Source organism: Leucoraja erinacea, chromosome 4 (assembly GCF_028641065.1).
Source record: "Leucoraja erinacea ecotype New England chromosome 4, Leri_hhj_1, whole genome shotgun sequence".
In the NCBI taxonomy this organism is placed as follows: Eukaryota; Metazoa; Chordata; class Chondrichthyes; order Rajiformes; family Rajidae; genus Leucoraja; species Leucoraja erinaceus.
In genome coordinates this window covers 30,409,060-30,427,954 of record NC_073380.1, presented here as the reverse complement: position 1 = coordinate 30,427,954, position 18,895 = coordinate 30,409,060, and the positions used below count along the sequence as shown (strand labels likewise).

At 46.5% G+C, this 18,895-nt stretch overlaps 1 protein-coding gene across 4 annotated transcripts in view; it reads right to left on the bottom strand.

The window, feature by feature from the left end:
* LOC129696233 (microtubule cross-linking factor 1) overlaps window positions 1-12,006 on the bottom strand; it is a 156,044-nt gene extending 144,038 nt beyond the window's left edge. For 2 of the 4 annotated variants that reach the window (XM_055633930.1, XM_055633931.1), the window contains exon 1: window positions 10,586-12,006. In XM_055633930.1, coding sequence (XP_055489905.1) covers window positions 10,586-11,509 — 924 coding nt within the window. In that variant the 5' untranslated portion in view covers window positions 11,510-12,006. The remainder of the gene's footprint in view (window positions 1-10,585) is intronic. The other 2 variants (XM_055633929.1, XM_055633928.1) reach the window with 2 other exon arrangements.
* Window positions 12,007-18,895: the final 6,889 nt, after the last annotated feature.

The following is an 18,895-nucleotide window of genomic DNA, read 5'->3' as shown; positions in this document are numbered from 1 at the left end:
ATGGCGGAGTAGACGTAATGAGCCAACTGGCCTAATTCTGCTCCTATGATGTATGAACATATGAAAGTAAGTCATGGGCATTCTGTAGTGTGATCGGGTGATCGATGGTCAGCATGGACTCAGTGGGTCAAAGAGCTTGTTTCCATGCTGTATAATCAATCAATCAATTATGAACTGAGATGGGTATGCAGGGGCTCTGAATCTTTGTTCAGCTGAAATAAAGAGATTCCAAGGCATCAGGAAAAAATAAATGATGTGGCAGTGGAATGGGAAAGGAGTTTATGTAGTTCAGCAACATTGTGCAAACTGGAGGGAAGATAGGACTGTTCAATTATTTTTTTGTAACTTTGATGGCGCCAGAAACGTGGCAACTCTTGTGTACTGCCCGGTGAGTTCTGCTGTGTGATTTTACCAGGTTGTATGCAAAACAAAGTAGTTCACTGTACCTGTGACAATAAAGTATCATTGAATCATGGAAGTTCAACGTGACTTGTAGCTGCTTCTATCAGGATTGCAACCAAGACTTCAATTTGTTTCAATTCAGCCTTTAATGTGATAGACTTCCTGAGACAGATCACAGGGGCATGAGCAAACACAATTTGACATCAAGCCACAGGAGGACATATTCAGAACTATGGAGGCTTGTCGGGTGAATTGTGTTCATGTGATTTATACCACTTAGTGTTAATTGCATATCAATTGTATCCATTAAATTGGAGCAGGATGGCAGTGGAGCGGGTGAAGTGTGGTGTCTATGACTTGGCTGGAGTCGTCAAACGACTACCATCTGGTTAAGTGATTGAGGAAAATATGGCTGGGTTTCAGAGCTTGAAGGCTTTCCATCAAGTGTAACAATGGAAACTTGAATCTCTGCAGTGTTTTAAATGAGCCTGCTAATGAGTTGTGAAAAACCCGGGATCAGACAGGAGTGGTGTTGGCAGCCCTGGACACCAGTGATTCCCAGCCAGCCATCTGGTAGCTGAGGAGATCCCTGTTGGACTAAGTCCGGTCCTTGCCTTATACCCCTAATAATAAAAGCATTTGCTGCTGAAATTCTGTCACGTTGCTAAAGGGACTGAGGATCATGTTGTGCATTTTCAGGGAGGTATGCCAACAAGCTTCCTAAATGGGGACGCAAGGGATTGCAGATGCTGGTTTGTTTTTTTAAAAGCCACAAAGTGTAGGAGTAACTAGGCAGGCCTTGCAGCATCTATGGAGAACGTGGATAGATAACCTTTTGGGCTGGGACCCTTAAGTGAAATGTAGATACAAGGAATTTCAGATACTGGTTTACACAAAATACCCAAAGAGCTGGAGTAACTCAGTGAGTCAGGCAGCATCTCTGGAGAACATGGATAGTGAGTGATGTTTCGGGTCGGGTATCATTTTATGGCTATTGAAGAATTGTTCAGACATTTCTGTAAGTAATGTACATTATTACATTGCAATGTACAAATATCCATTTACAGTGAAATAATGATGCATGAAGCCAACAACTTTCCAGATTCACACAGGGCTGGGGTGCTCCAGGATTCTGAAAACACGTTGACCAAAGCAAAGCTTCAGCATTCGTTGAATGGTGATGTTGGTTTTACCGTTCATATAAAATGTACATCTCTGTGGAACAGGAATAGGTGACGTTTCAGGTCGAGACCCTTCTTCAGGTGTCTCCCCTCCGACATCAGTCTGAAGAAGGGTCTCGACCCAAAACGTCACCTATTTCTTTGCTCCATAGATGTTTCCTCACCCGCTGAGTTTCTCCAGCTTTTCTATCCCCCGTGAAATGTCACCTATTCCTTTGCTCCAGAGATGCTGCCTGACCCGCTAGATTACTCCAGCGATTTGTGTCTATCGTAAAGTGGCAGTAAATAATCATTAAATAGAATGTCTACGATGAAACATTTGGTAACCCTCAAGAATCTGAAACAGAATACTGTGAGTTAACGTCCCACTCCTGCAGTTGTGAGCCGATAGTCAATGCTGGCACTATAGTAGAGAGTATTGATGGAACAAGGTGCTGTTTCAGGTGACCCAGATGATTGATATACTGAGGTCAACACAAAGTGTTGGAGTAACTCAGCGGGTTCAGGTCTGCAGAAGGGTCCCAACCTGAAACGTCACCAGTCCATTTTTGCCACAGATGCTGACTGATCCACAGAATTACTCCAGCACTTTGTGTCTATATTTGGTACAAACCAGCATCTGCAGTTCTTTGTATATACATTTTGTTATACTGAGGTCGTCAGAAGGGCACAAAAAATTCCATGTCATTGTTTTGAAGTAGATCAGCTCGATTGCTTTTGGATAACATTTTCCATCTAACCAATATCTAGGAGAGTATGTGTAGGAAGGAATTGCAGTTGCTGGTTTATACCGAAGAAAGACACAAAGTGCTGGAGTAACCTAGCGAGTCAGGCAGAATCTCAGGAAGGAAAGAATGGATGACGTTTCAGGTTGGGACCATTCTTCAGACTGAAAGGTGCTTTCAGTCTGAAGAGGTGTTCTGACCTGAAAGGTCACTCATCCTTTTTCTCCAGAGAGGTTGCCTGACCCACAGAGTTACTCCGGCACTTTCCTGCAATATATCTTCAATATATACTGAGTTGGATGATCAGCCATGATCATATTGAATAGGCTCGAAGGGCCGAATAGCCTACTCCTGCACCTATTTTCTATGTTTCTATATAGGAGAAACAAATTGACTGGTCAATCAGTTTCCTGCTTATCGGAGCTTTCTACATATAAAATGTCTGCCAATGAAGCATCGAAGGTATGGTCATTGTTGTAAGCCCCATTCTGAAGAAATCATTGTTTTGTACCAAACTCTGAGGCAGAACATGTCAACTCCTGAGCAGTCACCTAGCAGCTACTATCTATCTCATTGGAGACCCTCGGACTATCTTTAATCGGACTTTATCTTACACTAAACATTATTCCATTCATATTGTATCTGTGAATAGCTCGATTGTAATCATGTATATTCTTTCCGCTGACTGGTTAGCATGCAACAAAAGCTTTACACTGTACACTTGACAGTAAACTAAACTAAGCAGAGCATAAATAAACATGTAACCTCAATCCTATTTAAGTACCTTAGCAGGCAAAAACATGACATGATAAGTGTGTGCACACTGCAGAATATATTGTTCAAGTGCAAGGTTCGCAAACCAACTGATAATACTTTCCAAAAATAGTCACTAGTCTGTAAAATAAATCAAACAGCTGTCCACTGGCTGTGTGAGGATTGTGAGCATCAACTCAACTGTAACCATAGCAACTGACTCTGACCGGGCAATACTATGAAGATCAAACTTCTTACTTAAATAGCATCTAAACCTCCTCGCATTTACCGAAAAGAGAACAGTCGCCATCAAATCCCTGGGCAAATGTAGAAAACCACCAGAATAGTCAAGGAATACAAATCCTGGCAAAATCCCAGTAATTAGAAACCACAAAACACTCCATCACCACACCGTCCAAATGATTGACGGTAAACTGATTGCAATGTGGACCCAATCAGCAGGCCGTTCAGAGGTCAATGTGTTACCACCGCACATATTCTTGATTAGCACAGGTGTCAGTTATGGGGAGAAGGCAGGAGAATGGGATTAGGAGGGAGAGATAGATCAGCCATGATTGAATGGAGGAGTAGACATGATGGCCGAATGGCCTAATTCTACTCCTATTCCTTATAACCTTATGGCCTATCATAACAGGCCAATCTGTTCTAAAGTAGCTCCAACGTTTAATTTCATAAGTTATAGGAGCAGTATTAGGCCATTCAGCCCATCAAGTCTACAGCCACAGATCATGGCTGATCTATCTTTCACTCTCAACCTTCTCATTCTCCTGCCTTCGCCCCATAACCCCTGACACCCTTAATCAAGAATCTATCTATCTCTGCAAAGATATCAATTGACTTGGCCTCCAGTTATCTATTCTATGGCAATGAATTCCACAAATTCGCCACCCTCTGACTAAATAAATTCCTCCTCATCTCCTTTCTAAAGGTACGTCCTTTTATTCTGAGGCTATGACTTCTGGTCCTAGACTCTCACTAGTGAAACATCCTCTCCACATCACTCTATCCAGGCCTTTCAGTATTCAGTAAGTTTCAATGAGGTGCCCTCTCATCCTTCTGATGACACATGTCTGCTTTTATTAAGAACCCAGCAACAAAATTCACAAATTATGATTTTGATTAAGAAAATTGATGGAAATGGAAAGTGCCCACTAAATCTGTAGAAAACACTTAGATGAAACGATGCTGCTTCTAGGTCAATCAATCATGGTGCAAATGACATTAGGTGACAAAATAATATTCCACACAGGAAGCTTAATGACAGGGAAAGCAAAAAGCTGCAGATGTTGGAAACCTGAAATAAAAACAAAACTGCTGTAAATATTCAGGTGGCCATGCAGCTTATTGGTTGAGATCACACCTTCCTTAGCTAACAATGGGTCAACCAGGGCTCCATCCTGCCTGCGGTCATTTGTTGCCAACACTGATTGGTCCTGGTCTTTTCTCACCTCCAGCACTTCTCCACCCACCCCCTACTTTCAACCTGAAGAAGGGTCCCGACCCAAAACATTGCCCATCGTTTTTTCTCCAGTGATACTTCCTGACCTGCTGAGTTCCTCCAGCACATTGTGCCCATTATTGGTTCAAATGTCCATCTCTTCACTGGGTTATTGCCATCAAAGCTATATATAACAGTTATCTTTTCAGGTCTGAAACCCTTCCTCAGATCCAAAATGTTAACTGTTTATCGTTCCACAGATGCTGCCTGACCCGCTGAGTTTTTCTGCATTTTCTGCTTTTATATCAGAGTTCCAGCATCTGTAGTATTCTTGATTTTCATTCACCAAAGCAATATGTAACATGATGGTGTTAGGAGTCTTGCCATTATAAATGCCACACAAATTGTCTCTCAATGCAAATGTGTCATTTGGGGCAGCATGGATGCTGCCTTACAGTTTCCAAAGACCCAAGTTCGATCCTGACTATGGGTGCTGTCTGTACAGAGCTTGTACGTTCTCACTGTGAATATTTGCGAGTTTTCTCCGGGTACTCCATTTTCCTCCCACACTCCAAAGTGTGTTGGTTAATTGGCTTTGCTAAAATTGTAAATTGTCCCTAATATGTATGATAGTGCTAGTAAATGGGATGATCGCTGGTCGGCAAGGATTCAGTGGGCCGAAGGGCCTGTTTCCACATTGTATTTATAAACTAAATGTACCATGGCCTTGCCCAACACACAGGGAGAACAACTATACTATGCAAATGATTCAATTTGCTGTATATAATTACATATCTAACTCTGCTATCTACATGTCTGTGCAGCTCCATATACAGTATACAAATTGTAAATAGATACTGAAGACATGTAGGGAACACATGCACACAGTATGTCTCTAGTCTCTAGTAATGAACATATCAAGCCTGGAACCATTCCAGCAAATGTTGGACTCTATCCACTGCCAACTGAAAAGTTTCTCTATGATTTTTTTTTCAACGGTCTATTTGAAGAAGTTATATTCTAAACTTAACATAAAACTACATACCAGAACTACAATCAAACAACAATTGAAGTCTGGTTTTAATTCCGTGTTGGTATTACTCAAGATGTTTAAATACTGCAATACTGATTTGATCTCAACCTGTCTCAACAATCCTAAATCACAATTAAAACACAAAGTACTTGCTCTATAACTCAAAGGATAAGTGCTCAACTAAGAAAGCCAAGCCCAAAGCCAAAGTATTTTATAACTATCCAACCAAATATATCAACCTGCAATAAATAACTCTGTATGCAAAAAACAGCTACCTCCATATTAACCAGCTCTTTAAATAAACCCTAATCCTGTAGATGCAAGTATATCATTGGGGTTACCTATTCGGCACCTCCCTTCACTGGTGTTTCATCGAGTTAGGCCCAAAACACCTCGGGAAGGTTCAACAGTTGGTTCTGGCGTCCGAGAACAACCGCCATCAAAACCTGCTCTCACCACCTATGCTACCAGTATCTACTAAATTAGCCAATTAGCTCACTCTAACAAATGATAAACTCCTGCATCCTATCTCCAACTTATTCTAGCCCATCATTAAGCTTGTAACACCACAAATATCACCCTTGCATAAGACTGGGATACACTTACACAGACGACAATGACAAAGAAATACACTTACTGCACGACATACATTTCCTTTCTGCCTCCAACTGACATTATTTCTTCTCCACCAAATCCACCTACTGCCTTACTCTGCTACCTCTGGCATCCTCTATACGGCTTAATGCAAACTCTGTCTACAAATTCCTAGCTCTCCAAATAGCGACGTGATTGATCTCGCTACGAAACCTCTACAACCCATCTCTACGGGATGTACTCTTGCTCTCCATCCTCGCTGCTCAACTTCTGCTGCCAACTCTACATATCTAAACTTTTTCCTTTCATAGGCCTCATCCACCGAGTTCTCCCAAGGCACCGTCAGTTCTTTAAAATACACTATCTGCTTACTAACTGACCATAACACTATATCAGGCCTCAAACTACTACTAATTATTTCCTGCAGAACTACAAGCTTTCCTCCCAAATCGACCTGCATCCCCCAATCATTGTCTCCCCGTAACTGGCTTGACTCATGTGGGCGGCATGACCGACATCGCAGCGGCCTCTGCAAGTCTGTCTGTGTATTTTTTTTTTTTTGTCCTGTTGAGGGTTTAGTTTGTAGCGGGTTTTTAAATGTGTATATGTGGGGGGGTGGGTGGGGGAAACTTTTAAATCTCTTCCCTGCATGGAGACCCGACCTTTTCCCTGTCGGGTCTCCGTTGCCGTTGGGGCCTAGCGCCGTGGAGCGGCCTCCAACTGGAACGACCTGGAGGCTCAAGTCACGGAGCCTGTGGAGCTGCGGACCTACCTCCGTGGAGCTGGCCAGCTTCGGAGCGTGGAGAGCTGCGGTGGCGCGCTGCTGCGACCCGACTCCGGTGGATGGTGACACCGGGAGCTCGCGGGTCCCCGGTGGGAGACTGCTTTGCGGGGCACCGGCAACGGCGACTTCTCCCGCCCGAATTGCGGGGTTGAGAGTGACCTGGAGCGGGGCCTTACAACGCCCGGCGCGGCTTTGATTTGCCGCGGACTTGCTAGCGCCCGCCGGGGGCTCCAACACCAAGACCCGGGGCAGGGCCTTACATCGCCCGGCGCGGCTTTGAGTGGCCGCGGACTTGCTAGCGCCCGCCAGGGGCTTTGACCTCGACCGGGAGAGGAATGGAGAGCAGAGGAGAGACAAGACTTTGCCTTCCATCACAGTGAGGAGGAGACTCACTGTGATGGATGTTTGTGTAAATTGTGTTGGTGTGTGTCTTGGTTCTTTTCTTGTATGGCTGCAGAAACCAAATTTCGTTTGAACCTCATTTGAGATTCAAATGACAAATAAAAGGTATTGTATTGTATTGTATTCTTCAAATGTCCCTCCTCTACCTTTCTCTCCCTCACGGCCAAAATGACCCACTACCGTCTCAGTCCTGATGCCTACTGAATTCACGTACTCTCCTCCTCTCAATTGCTGCAGCTATGCACTTAATTTACTGTGATTGCATTCAGCCGAGTCGCAATTGTCTACTTATTTTCCAAACAGAAAAATGAGAGTGCACCAGAGTGTATAACAAAGCGTATGTAAATAATCTGAGTGGAATATGAATAAACTTTTGTTGTGTCGGCTTTGTGCAGGGAGCAGTCATCTGGCCATTACACTATTAGAATAATTTGAAAGGACATGCGGGTTCAGCGCATTGTTCACCAATGTATACAAGTAATGCATTGCTGGGTGCTCATTATCTTGCACCATGAGTGTGGTGTTAGCATGGCCCAGCTGGCCAATGAAGAATAGAAGCTCAGAGCATTAATGTGACCTGTAGCAAAAATCTGTCAGTTTATGGACTGCAATATACATCACTCAGATACTCCTGACTGACTTATACTTACTACAAAATTAGCTTTGCGGGACATATTCCGCTTCGGATGCTTACAACCTAATGGTATGAACATGAAATTCTCCAATTTTAGATAACTAACCTATAATCAACTGGGTCTGTGGCGCTGTAGGGCAATAATTCTATCGCCACTGTGCTGTCCCAAATCCCTAACAATTCAAAGACTGGAGGCCATAGCTTTAAGATGAGGGCAAAGTTTAGATGTGTGGGGTAAGTTTGTGCAGGGTAAGTTTTTTTTTGTAGAATGTGTGGTGGACACCTGGAATGTGCTGCCAGGGATGGTGTTGAAGGCAGATACAAAAGTGGTGTTTAAGAAGATTTTAGATAGGCACATGGATGTGCAGGGAATGGAGGGATATAGATCATATGAGATTAGTTTATTTTTGCATCATGTTCGGCACAGACATTGTGGACCGAAGGACCTGTTCCTGGGCTGTACTGTTTTAAAACTAATATGTTGAGATACCACCCTTGCAATAACTAACTTTCAATGACAGAGATGTAGATTGGCAATGGTTACTAAATGCCACATAAAAGGGATTATCACTTAACTTTCTGTGGCAAGTTTGGTTTATATCCGCTGTATAAGTACATCGGATGGATGTCAAAAGAAAACCATTGAGCAAAATACACACTGAACAACACTGAGAAGGATAAAACAAACTGTAACCATTAGGTTGCTGAGTTTAACAGTCATTTACCCTTGTCTGATTAAAGCATTAACATCATAGGCAGCATCTGTGGAGAAAATGGGCAGATGATATTTTTTGCAGGGACCTTTATCAAGAGATTTTTTATTGTCACTCAGCTGTTCCTTGAGCCCTGGGTGTTAGTTTTCAGGCTCCTATATCTTGTTCCCTATGGCAGGAGTGAAATGAATGTGTGGCCAGGGTGGTGTGGGTCTCTAATAAAGCTGGCTGAATCATCATCATTCATTTATCAGAGTCTGAAATGTCGTCTGCCCATTCCCTCCAAATACGCTGCCTGACCCACTGAGTTCCTCCATCACTTTGTGTTCTGCACAAGATTTCAGGTCTGCAGGAGGAAAGAACTGAAGAAGGGTCTCGAACCGAGGTCTAAAGAAAGGTCTCGACCCAAAACGTCACCCATTCCTTCTCTCCAGAGATGCTGACTGACCCGCTGAGTTACTCCAGCACTTTGTGTCTATCCAGGTCTGCAGTTCCTTGCACCTTTTATTTAGTAGATATATGGGCCAAATATAGGAAGGTGGGATCTTGGTCGGCATGGGCAAGTTGGGCTGAAGGGCCTGTTTCCATGCTGCATTCAATCTATGAGTTTATTTTCCCACCACTAACACTTCTAGCCTTTCCATTATTTATATCTACCTAAGGCAGTTTACGATTCTACATGTGCACAAGAGGTTATTTTATTTCAGCCAAGCATCAAAGTGTGTGCACAAGCCTGTTTGCCTCGGGTAGCGAATGTGTGAGTGATTGAATTTCATCACCCGTTCCAACATTCAAAAACAATCCTCATTTAGATAAAACTAAATCCAACTGACATGTTTTTCTTTAAATAAAAGCGCGTAGATATTCATCTGGAAGCCTGAATCACAATCAAAAGTAAACGATGCCATGAACCAACCAGAGTTCCCTGTCACCCCACCCCCGTCCAAGTCAGAAACCCCCTCCCTCCTTCCCCTCTCCGCCAACCATCTCCCGTTGGTCAGTTTCAAATGTATGAAACTAACAAGACTGGGGACGGACTGTTTGAAACCAGATCCCGTCTTTAAAAATACACAGGCAGGCGGGCAGTCCACAGAAGCGGAGAAAGGGAGCAGGCTTCTCCTTAGCTGCACCACAAACACCAGCTCGCTGACAAATTGCCACCAAATACATATTTCACCGTGGTATTTGTTTTTTTAAAGAAAGTCGCTAATATGCTAATAGCTCATCCTATTGGGAGAGGATTATTAATGATAGAAGTGGCAACAATATTATTGGGGGATTTTGTGTCTGGTGAAAAAAATATAATGAAATTAATTTGGTCGGCATTTATCAGATATCTTAGTGGTGGGTCAGTTCGATTGGAGCTGGTCAGAAGGAATAGAGGGGGTGGCGTTGTGAGGGTGTTCAGGGACACGTAACTAAATCAAGGGAATGGGGGAGTGGGAAATGGGGAGAAGGGGCTTGTGCGACAAAGTTTGGGGGCAGGAAGGAAGGGAAGTGTGGGTGGTAAAGTTTGGGGCGGGATGGGGGTGTCTGAGTGGCAATGTTTTTTTTGGGGGGGGAGATGGTTGACACGGTTTGGTGGGGGGATGGGTCTGGATGGCAACGTTTTTGGGGAGAGAGTGAGGAGCCTGATTGATAAGGTTTGGGGAAGAGGGTGGGGAGGAGATAGGATTTGCAGGGAGGGGAAGATAGGGCTTGCAGGGAGGAGATAGGGTGTGCAGGCACGGGGAGGGGGGCGAGGGGATAGGGTTTACGAGGTGGAGAGGATAGGATGGAGGGAGGTGAGGAGATATGATTTACAGGTAATGGATGGAGAGTAGAGGTGATAGGGTTTGCAGGGAGGCGGGGTTGAGGTGATAAGACAGGGTTTGCGGGCAGGGGATGGATGGGTTCAAGGCTCACCTTAAGGTAATCATTCTCGGAGCGGACCTCCTCGATCTCCCGGAGCAGCTCAGTCTCCCGGGAGCCGCCAGGCCCCGACCCCGGCTCGGACTGTTTGCGGGCTTTGCCAGTCCTGGCGCCGCGCCTCCCGTTAGCCGGGGATCCCACCTTCATCGCCTCGCCTCCGCCACCTCTTCCTCCTTTGCCGGACGAGCGGCGCTGCCCCTGCCCCTGGTCCGAGCCCGCGTTGGGCGCCGTCTGACCCCGGCTGCCTTTGCCTTTCCTGCCGTTCTCGGCGTCGCTCGACCCGCCGCATGACTCTGCATCGCTGGTGCTGCCCGCCGCCTCCTGCGCTTGCAGCCGCTGCTCGTCCGACAGGGGCTCGGAGGCGCAGTCGGACAGGTCGGAGCTGCTGTCCGTGTGGCTGGGCTTGGCCAAGGCGAGGGCTAGGCTGGCGGGCAGCGAGGCCACCGGCCCCGGCTCGGCCACCAGGCATTTCTTCACCCTCCTGCCCTGCCCCTTGTACTGATGATGATGATCGGCGCCTTGTGCCGCTTGCTGCTGATGCTGTTGTCTGCCTCCCTTCTCCTGGTGCCCTTTGGCCGAGAGCCTCTTGGCGAAGTGACCGACCGACAGCGAGGTCTTGGAGCAAGAGCCGCCGGCTTTGGCCGCCGAGCCTTTGTCCTTGTTCCCCGGGGCGCCGCTCCGCCGCGACGGCCGGCTCTGTGAAGCCAGGACACCGGTGACCTGTTGCAGCTGCTGTTTGGACAGAGAGAGGGAAGCCGGCGAGGAAGGCAGAAGCCCGGGCTTGCAAGGCACCGAGGGCTTAGCCGCCGCCCGGCAGTGTAGGTCCTTCAACGGTCTGGCCGGGGAAGGAGCTCGGTTCAGCCGCTTCTTCTCCACGTACTGCGGCTTGACCTCGGCGCTCCCATTCACAGTCTCCATGCCTGCAGCGCGGCGCCCCGCTCTCCACTCCTCTCCGCCTGGCGACACACAAGAGCAAACCCGCACCGCTTTTGTGTGTGCATCACTCCTCTCTTGATGTGACGGTGCCGCTTTCCCCACGAGTGTGCTCTTCCTTCTCCAAGCGATCCTCAGCACCGATCCGCCAACACACGGTTTGTCAAAGCAGCGGATGATGAAGCATCTCGTCTCTCTTCTTCCTTTTTAAAATCCTCAGTCGCTGGCGTGATGTGGCATTTCTTCCCTGCCTCTCACCCCTGTGCAGCAGAAGGCTGTGTTGTTTCCATTGCCTCAGCCTCCTCTCTCCCTCCTGCTCCCTGTCTCTCACACCCGGCTGCTCTCCCGGCTTTGATTGATTGAGATAGAGAGAGAGAACAAAATAACAAGCTGCAACCTCGCCAGACGCCAGCCCCTGGCCGCATGCGCGTTTCCTCAACCCCCCCTCCGTTCAGACACGGGTCTGGGTTACTCCAGCATTTTGTGTCTATCTCTGGGAGGTTACTGTGCAACTGAGTGTGCATCGTGTCACCCCCCCCCCCCCCCCCCCCATGTCTGCCGAACAGGCTGATATATTGCCACCTTCCCTTCAGCCAACAATGTAACATTCTTCTTTCCTTTGATCAACATCTGCTTTGATCTGTCGTTTTCACACCATACCCTTCCATATCACTAGTTTCCCTCTCCCCTGATTCAGTCTGAAGAAGGGTCTTGACCCGAAACGTCACCCATGCCTTCTCTCCAGAGATGCAGCATGTCCCGCTGGGTTACTGAAGCATTTTGTGTCTATGTTTCACCTGTCGTTTGTTGTCACGTGTACTGGGACACAGTGCATGCTATCCCAACAGATCAGATACACTAAAGATAGACACAAAAAGCTGGAGTCACTCAGCCTGTCCCAGCTCCCCCTCCCTGCAGTCACAACAGAGACAGAGTCCCCCTAGTCCTTGTCTTTCACCCCATCAGCCATCGCATACAACAAATAATAAAACAACATTTTCACCACCTTCAACAGGATCCCTCCCACCACTAGTCACATCTTCCCATCTCCACCCGTTCCGCAGAGACTTCCCTCCCCAAATCCCTGGTTAACTCATCTCTTCCCACCCAAACCAGCCACTCCCCAAGTACCTTCTCCTGCAAACGCAGGAGGTGCAACACCTGCCCCTACACCTCCTCCCTCAACTATGTCCTGGGACCCCAACAGGTAAGGCAGAGGTTTACTTGCACTTCCTCCAACCTCATCAACTGTATCCGTTGTTCAAGATGTGGGGTCTTGTGCATCGCCGAGACTAAACGTAGACTGGGCGATCGTTTAGTGGAACTCCTTCACTCAGCCCACCTGGACCTACCTGATCTCCTGGTTGCTAAACACTTTAATTCTCCTTCCCATTCCTACAAGGACCTTTCTGTCCAAGGCCTCTTCCATGGTCAGAGTGAGACTAAATGCAAATTGGAGGAACAGCATCTTATATTTCACTTAGGCAATTTATAGCCCAGTGTTATGAATATTGATTCCTCTAACCTCAAATAACCCTGGCATTCCCTCTCTCTCCATCCCTCCCCCACCCAAGTCGTACCAGCTTCTCGTTTTCACCCATCAAACAGCTAACAATGGCCTGTTTAGTTGAATGGAAGTCAATGGAAGGAGAGACACAAAATGCTGGAGTAACTCAATGTGTCAGGCAGCATCCCCGGTTTTGGTTCTGGACCTTTCTTCAAACTGGAGAAGGGTCCTGATTAAACACATCACTTATCCATGTTCTCCAGGGATGTTGAACAAGGGTCCCGATATAAAATTTCTCTCATCTTTTTTCTCCAGAGATGCTGCCTGACCTGCTGGGTTACTGGGGGGGGTGGGACTGCTGATCAAGGGTGCCGATTGGACAAGAGGCAATGGGGGCGGGACATGATGATTCAGCGCCATGATTGGAGGAGGGAGGTGTTGGACAGAGGCGGGTGTGGGACGAAGGATAGAGCACGGTGATTGGAGGAGGGAGACGTGCCCAGGTCATAGGGTCACAACGGCAGCCCTGGACACAGACCTGCGCCTCATCCACAGCCAGGATCGATCCCGGCTCTCCGGCGCTGCAATCGCTGCCGAACCGCCACTGGACCATCCCCGTCTCCACCCGAGTGCCTCCCCCCCCTCCCCAAGTCTGGGGGTGGCCAGAGACGTCGGAAGTCGGACAGGTGCGGTGCCCCCAGGCCCACAGCCAGTGCAGAGAAGCAGCGCTAAACCCAGCTCAACTCTGCCTGACCCACCAAGTTAACCTACATCCCTGCCTGGACTTAAGGGAAATATGGCCCAGGTTTACAACCAGCGCTAGCTCCACGACTCCAGACTGGTATTCCGTCAGTCCAGGAAGGGCTGTAGGTTACTCCGGTGAGACAGGCAGAGTTGAGCTGCATTTAGCGCTGGATTGAGCTGAAATTACCGTTCACAGGGCCCACGGCTGTAGCCGCATGTGTGTGCAAGTGTGCACATGCGCGCGCGGCCACCAAGAAATTGTGTCCCCCGGTCCCCTCCATATTTTGATAGCGATTTCCGTCACTGGCCTGAGCTGCTGGGTTACTCCAGCACTTTGTGTCCATTTTTCACAATCGATGGGAGATGGGGAATGTGTAACCTGTCCTGATCCAGGGTCTCGACCCGAAGCTTCATCAATTCCTTTGCATCCACCACCTTCCTTGAGACTAAAATGGAAACCTGTTTCATACTCAGTTGAATGTTTGGATTACACAGCAATTTGTCCAAAGAATAGTTATTGTTATATTAGTAAGGCGTGCTTAAGGCCAGCTTCTGATGTGGAGTTCCATATTTTATACACACAGCATAGAAAAGGTCATTTCAGCCAATCCAATCTATGATGATATGTAGAGCAATCATAGAAAGTCTATAATTTCCCACACTGCTTCCTGTAAGGACTCTATCCCCTACTCCCAATTCCTCTGTCTACGTCGCATCTGCGCCCAGGATGAGGTGTTCCATACTAGGGCATCGGAGATGTCATAATTCTTAGGGAACGGGGGTTCCCCTCTTCCATTATAGATGAGGCTCTCACCAGGGTCTCCTCTATATCCCGCAACTTTGCTCTTACTCCTTCTCCCCCCATTCGTAACAAGGGCAGAGTCCCCCTTGTCCTCACCTTCCACCCCATCAACCATCGCATACAACATATTCAACATTTTCGCCACCTCCAACGGGATCCCAGGTCTGGCCACATCTCCTCCCCTGTCTGCTTTCCGCAGCGACCGTTCCCTCCATAAATCCCTGGTCAATTTGGCCTTTCCAATCCAAACCACCCCCTCCCCGGGTACATTCCCCTGCAACCACAGCAAATGCAACACTTGACCCTTTACCTCCCCCCTCAACTTCATCCAAGGACCCAATCAGCCTTTCCAGGGAGGCAAAGGTTCACCTGCACCTCCTCCAACCTCATCTACTGCATCCGCCATTGTATGTGACAACTTCTCTACATCGGCAAAACCAAGCGCAGGCTGGGCGATCGCTTCGCTCAACACCTCCGCTCAGTCCGTGTTAACTAACCTGATCGCCCGGTTGCTCAGCACTTCAACACCCCCTCCCATTCCCAATCTGACCTTTCTGTCCTGGGTCTCCTCCATTGCCAGAGTGAGGCCCAGCACAAATTGGAAAAACAGCACCTCATATTTCGCTTGGGTAGTTTGCACCCCAGTGGTATGAACATTGACTTCACTTTTAGATAGCCCTTGCTTTCTTCCTCCTTCTCCCCCTCCCTCTTCCCAGTTCCCCCACAAGTCCTACTGTCTCCACCTACTTCCTTTCTCTTTCTTCCTCCCCCCACTCCCCCCCCCCGACATCAGTCTGAAGAAGGGCCTCGACCTGAAACGTCGCCTATTCTTTCTCCCCATAGATGCTGCCTCACCCGCTGAGTCTCTCCAGCATTTTGTGTCTACCTTCAATTGTTCCAGCATCTGCAGTTCTTTCTTAAACGATAGAAAGTCAGAGTTATTCAACGTATTCCTCTAAACCTATCCATGTGCCTGTCGAAATGTTTCTTTAACATTGTGACAGTACCTGCCTCAACTACCTCTTCCAGCAGCTTGTTCCATATACCCACTACACTTTAGGAAAAAAAAGTTGCCCCTTGGCAATTTTTCCCCCTCACTTTAATCCTACATATTCTGGATTTCGATTCCCCTACTCTGGGCAAAACCTGATCTATTCGTCTCATGATTTTGTACAGCTCTATAATGTCTTCTCAATCCTATCTCCCCACTAATTCTTCCTATCATCTATCCTTCCCACATTCTCAACAACTCTCCCTAAATTCTACAACTCATTGGCATACTAGGAGCAATATACCGTTGCCATTTAACCAATCTTCATGTTTTTGAGATGCGCGAAGGATCCGGGGCACCTAGAGGAGACCCATTCGCTCAAAGGGAGAACGTGCAAACTCCTCACAGACAACACTGGAAGTGAGGATTGAGTACAGCTGCCAAAATCGGACTCTGCTTACACAGATCATCATACAAAATGGACACAAATGCTGGAGTAACTCAGCAGGACAGGCAGCATATATGGAGAAAAAGATTGGGTGTCGTTTCTTAAACGCCTGAAGAAGGGTCCTGTTCCGAAAGATTACCCATCCATTTCCTCCAGAGATGCTGCCCGATCCGCTGAGTTACTCCAGCACTTTGTGTCTATCTACGATATAAACCAGCAGCTGTAGTTTCTTTCTCCTCATACAAAACATCAGGTTTAACATGCTCAGTTTATTTGTCTTTGCTGCTCTTGTATGTATTTTTGCTTTGAATGTGATAATTTGACTCAAACAAAAACATCACACCCGTAGTGTTCCCATTCCAATGTAAACAAGCAATCTACTTTGAAATCTCTGCCTAAACACGAGAATAAAGGAATACGCTTTGAACGTAGAACATTTTTGAACATATTGTTGGTAGACACAAAATGCTGCTGTAACTCAGTGGGGATGGGCAGCATTTCTGGAGAGAAGGAATGGATGATGTTTTGGTTTGAGACGCTTCTGGTGCTTATGGGCAACAGCTTGGTGTCTGTGTTTCAGGATGGTCAAACAGCTTTGGCACTGCAGCAAAACTGGAGCTGTTCACTCTACTGGAAGAGCTGATGCCAGGAGCAGAGGCCATGACAAATTTGGAGCACTACTCTAATCTTTGAGTAAACTGCCAAATCAACTGTTCCCATAGAATACTGGAACTGGGGAGAGCAAACCACAATGATGCAACAGCTGAGAAAAATGCTGCTATTCTCTGTGAAAAGATTGTGGTGGAAGTAACGGTTATAATGCCATGGCATGGACATTGGCAAGGCTGCTTTCTTACAAGTCATCCATTGTGCTTTGTGTTCTTCCACTTTTACTTTAGTTTAGTTTAGAGCAGCACAGTGGCACAGCAGTAGAATTGCTGCTTTACAGCGTCAAAGATAGACACAAAATGCTGGCGTAACTCAGCGGGTCAGATAGCATCTCTGGAGGAAAATAATGTGATGTTCTGGATCTGAATATTTACTTCAGACTTGAATATTGTCTGTACAGAGTTCATGCGTTCTCCCTGTGACCGATTGGGTTTTATCAGGGTGCTCTGGTTTCCTCCCATATTCCAAAGGCATGCAGGTTTGTAGGTCAATTGACCTGTAAATTGCCAATAGTATGTGGGATAGAACTGGTGTGAACAGGTGATTGCTGGTTTGCACGAACTTGGTGGGCCGATGGGCCAGCTTCCTCGCTGTCGCTCTATCTTTAAACTAATGTAAGATAGACACAAAATGCTGCAGTAACTCAGCGGGAAAGGCAGCATCTCCGGAGAGAAGCAATGGGAAACGTTTTGGGTCGAGACCGTTCTTCAGACTGAGAGTCAGGGGAAAGGGAAACAAAATATATAGACAGTCATGTAAAGAGAAATAGAACAAATTAATGAAAAATATGCAAAATGATGAAAAAGGAAACAGGCCATTGTGAGCCGTTTGCTAGGCGAGAACAAGTACCTGGTGCGACTTGGGTGGGGATGGGATGGAGAGAGAGGGAATTCAGGGGTTACTTGAAGTTAGAGAACTCAATATTCATACCACTAGAATGTAAGCTGCCCAAGCGAAATATGAGATGCTGTTCCACCAATTTGCATTTAGCCTCACTCTGACAATGGAGGAGGCCTAAGACCGAAAGGTCGGTGTGAGAATGGGAAGGGGAATTAAAGTGTTTGGCAACCCGGAGATCAGGTACGTCCAGGCGAACTGAGTGAAGGTGTTCTGCGAAATGATCGCCCAGTCTACGTTTGGTCTCGCTGATGTATACGAGTTCATAAACTAAAATAAACTAATGCAGTTTAGTTTATTATTGTCATGTGCATTGAGGTACAATGAAAAGCTTTTGTTTGTGTGCTATTCAGTCGAAGAAAATACTATACATGAACACAATCAAGCCATCCACTGTGCACAGATAAAGGACCATGGGTACAACATTTAATGCAGGATAGTGCATTTGATGATACTTCAAATAGTGCAACACATTGGAATGGCATACAGTGAGGCATGGTAGTTTTTTTCGTGATTAAGTATTATTTTGCTAATGTGGTCTTTTACATGATTACCAATTGATCCAGATATCATACGAGTACCCTTGTGTAACCCAATGTATTCAGCTAATTATTTTACTGTGAAAAATAATTTCAATTCAAACCTTCTTCCACTGGGTGGAGAACACAAAGTACTGGAGTATGCAGCGGGTCATGCAGCATCTCTGGATGATATGCTGGATATACACTGTGAATGGATCGATTGTAATCATGTATTGTCTTTCTGCTGACCAGTTAAAACACAACAAAAGCTTTTCACTGTTCCTCAATACACCTGACAATAAACTAAACTAAACTACTTCCTGATCTTTGACATTGAACAGATATTTTTTCCAGGACATTTACAAGTGCATCGGTGTCTAATGCCAGTAACACAGTCTCAATATTTGTGCCCACAAAGTACATTTATAAATACATTGCCCTGGGAGTTCTTGGTTGAGCGGGGTGGACTCCCAGTTTTGCAAATCGTACAAGAACCAACTAGCAAGAATCCAACATCTAAGCTCTCAATCATGCCAACTTTGTATAGTTGTGATATTGGTATGCTGATATTCTGCCATGGTGATTTCATGTATGAACCATTTAGACTTTAGACTTGAGATATAGCATGGAAACAGGCCCTTCAGCCCACCGAGTCAACAGCAACCAGCAATTACCACGTACATCAGCACTATCCTACCCACGAGGGACAATTTAATCGAAGCCAATGAACCTACAAACTTGTACATCTTTGGGGGTGTGGGAGGAAACCAGAGCACCCAGAGAAATCCCACG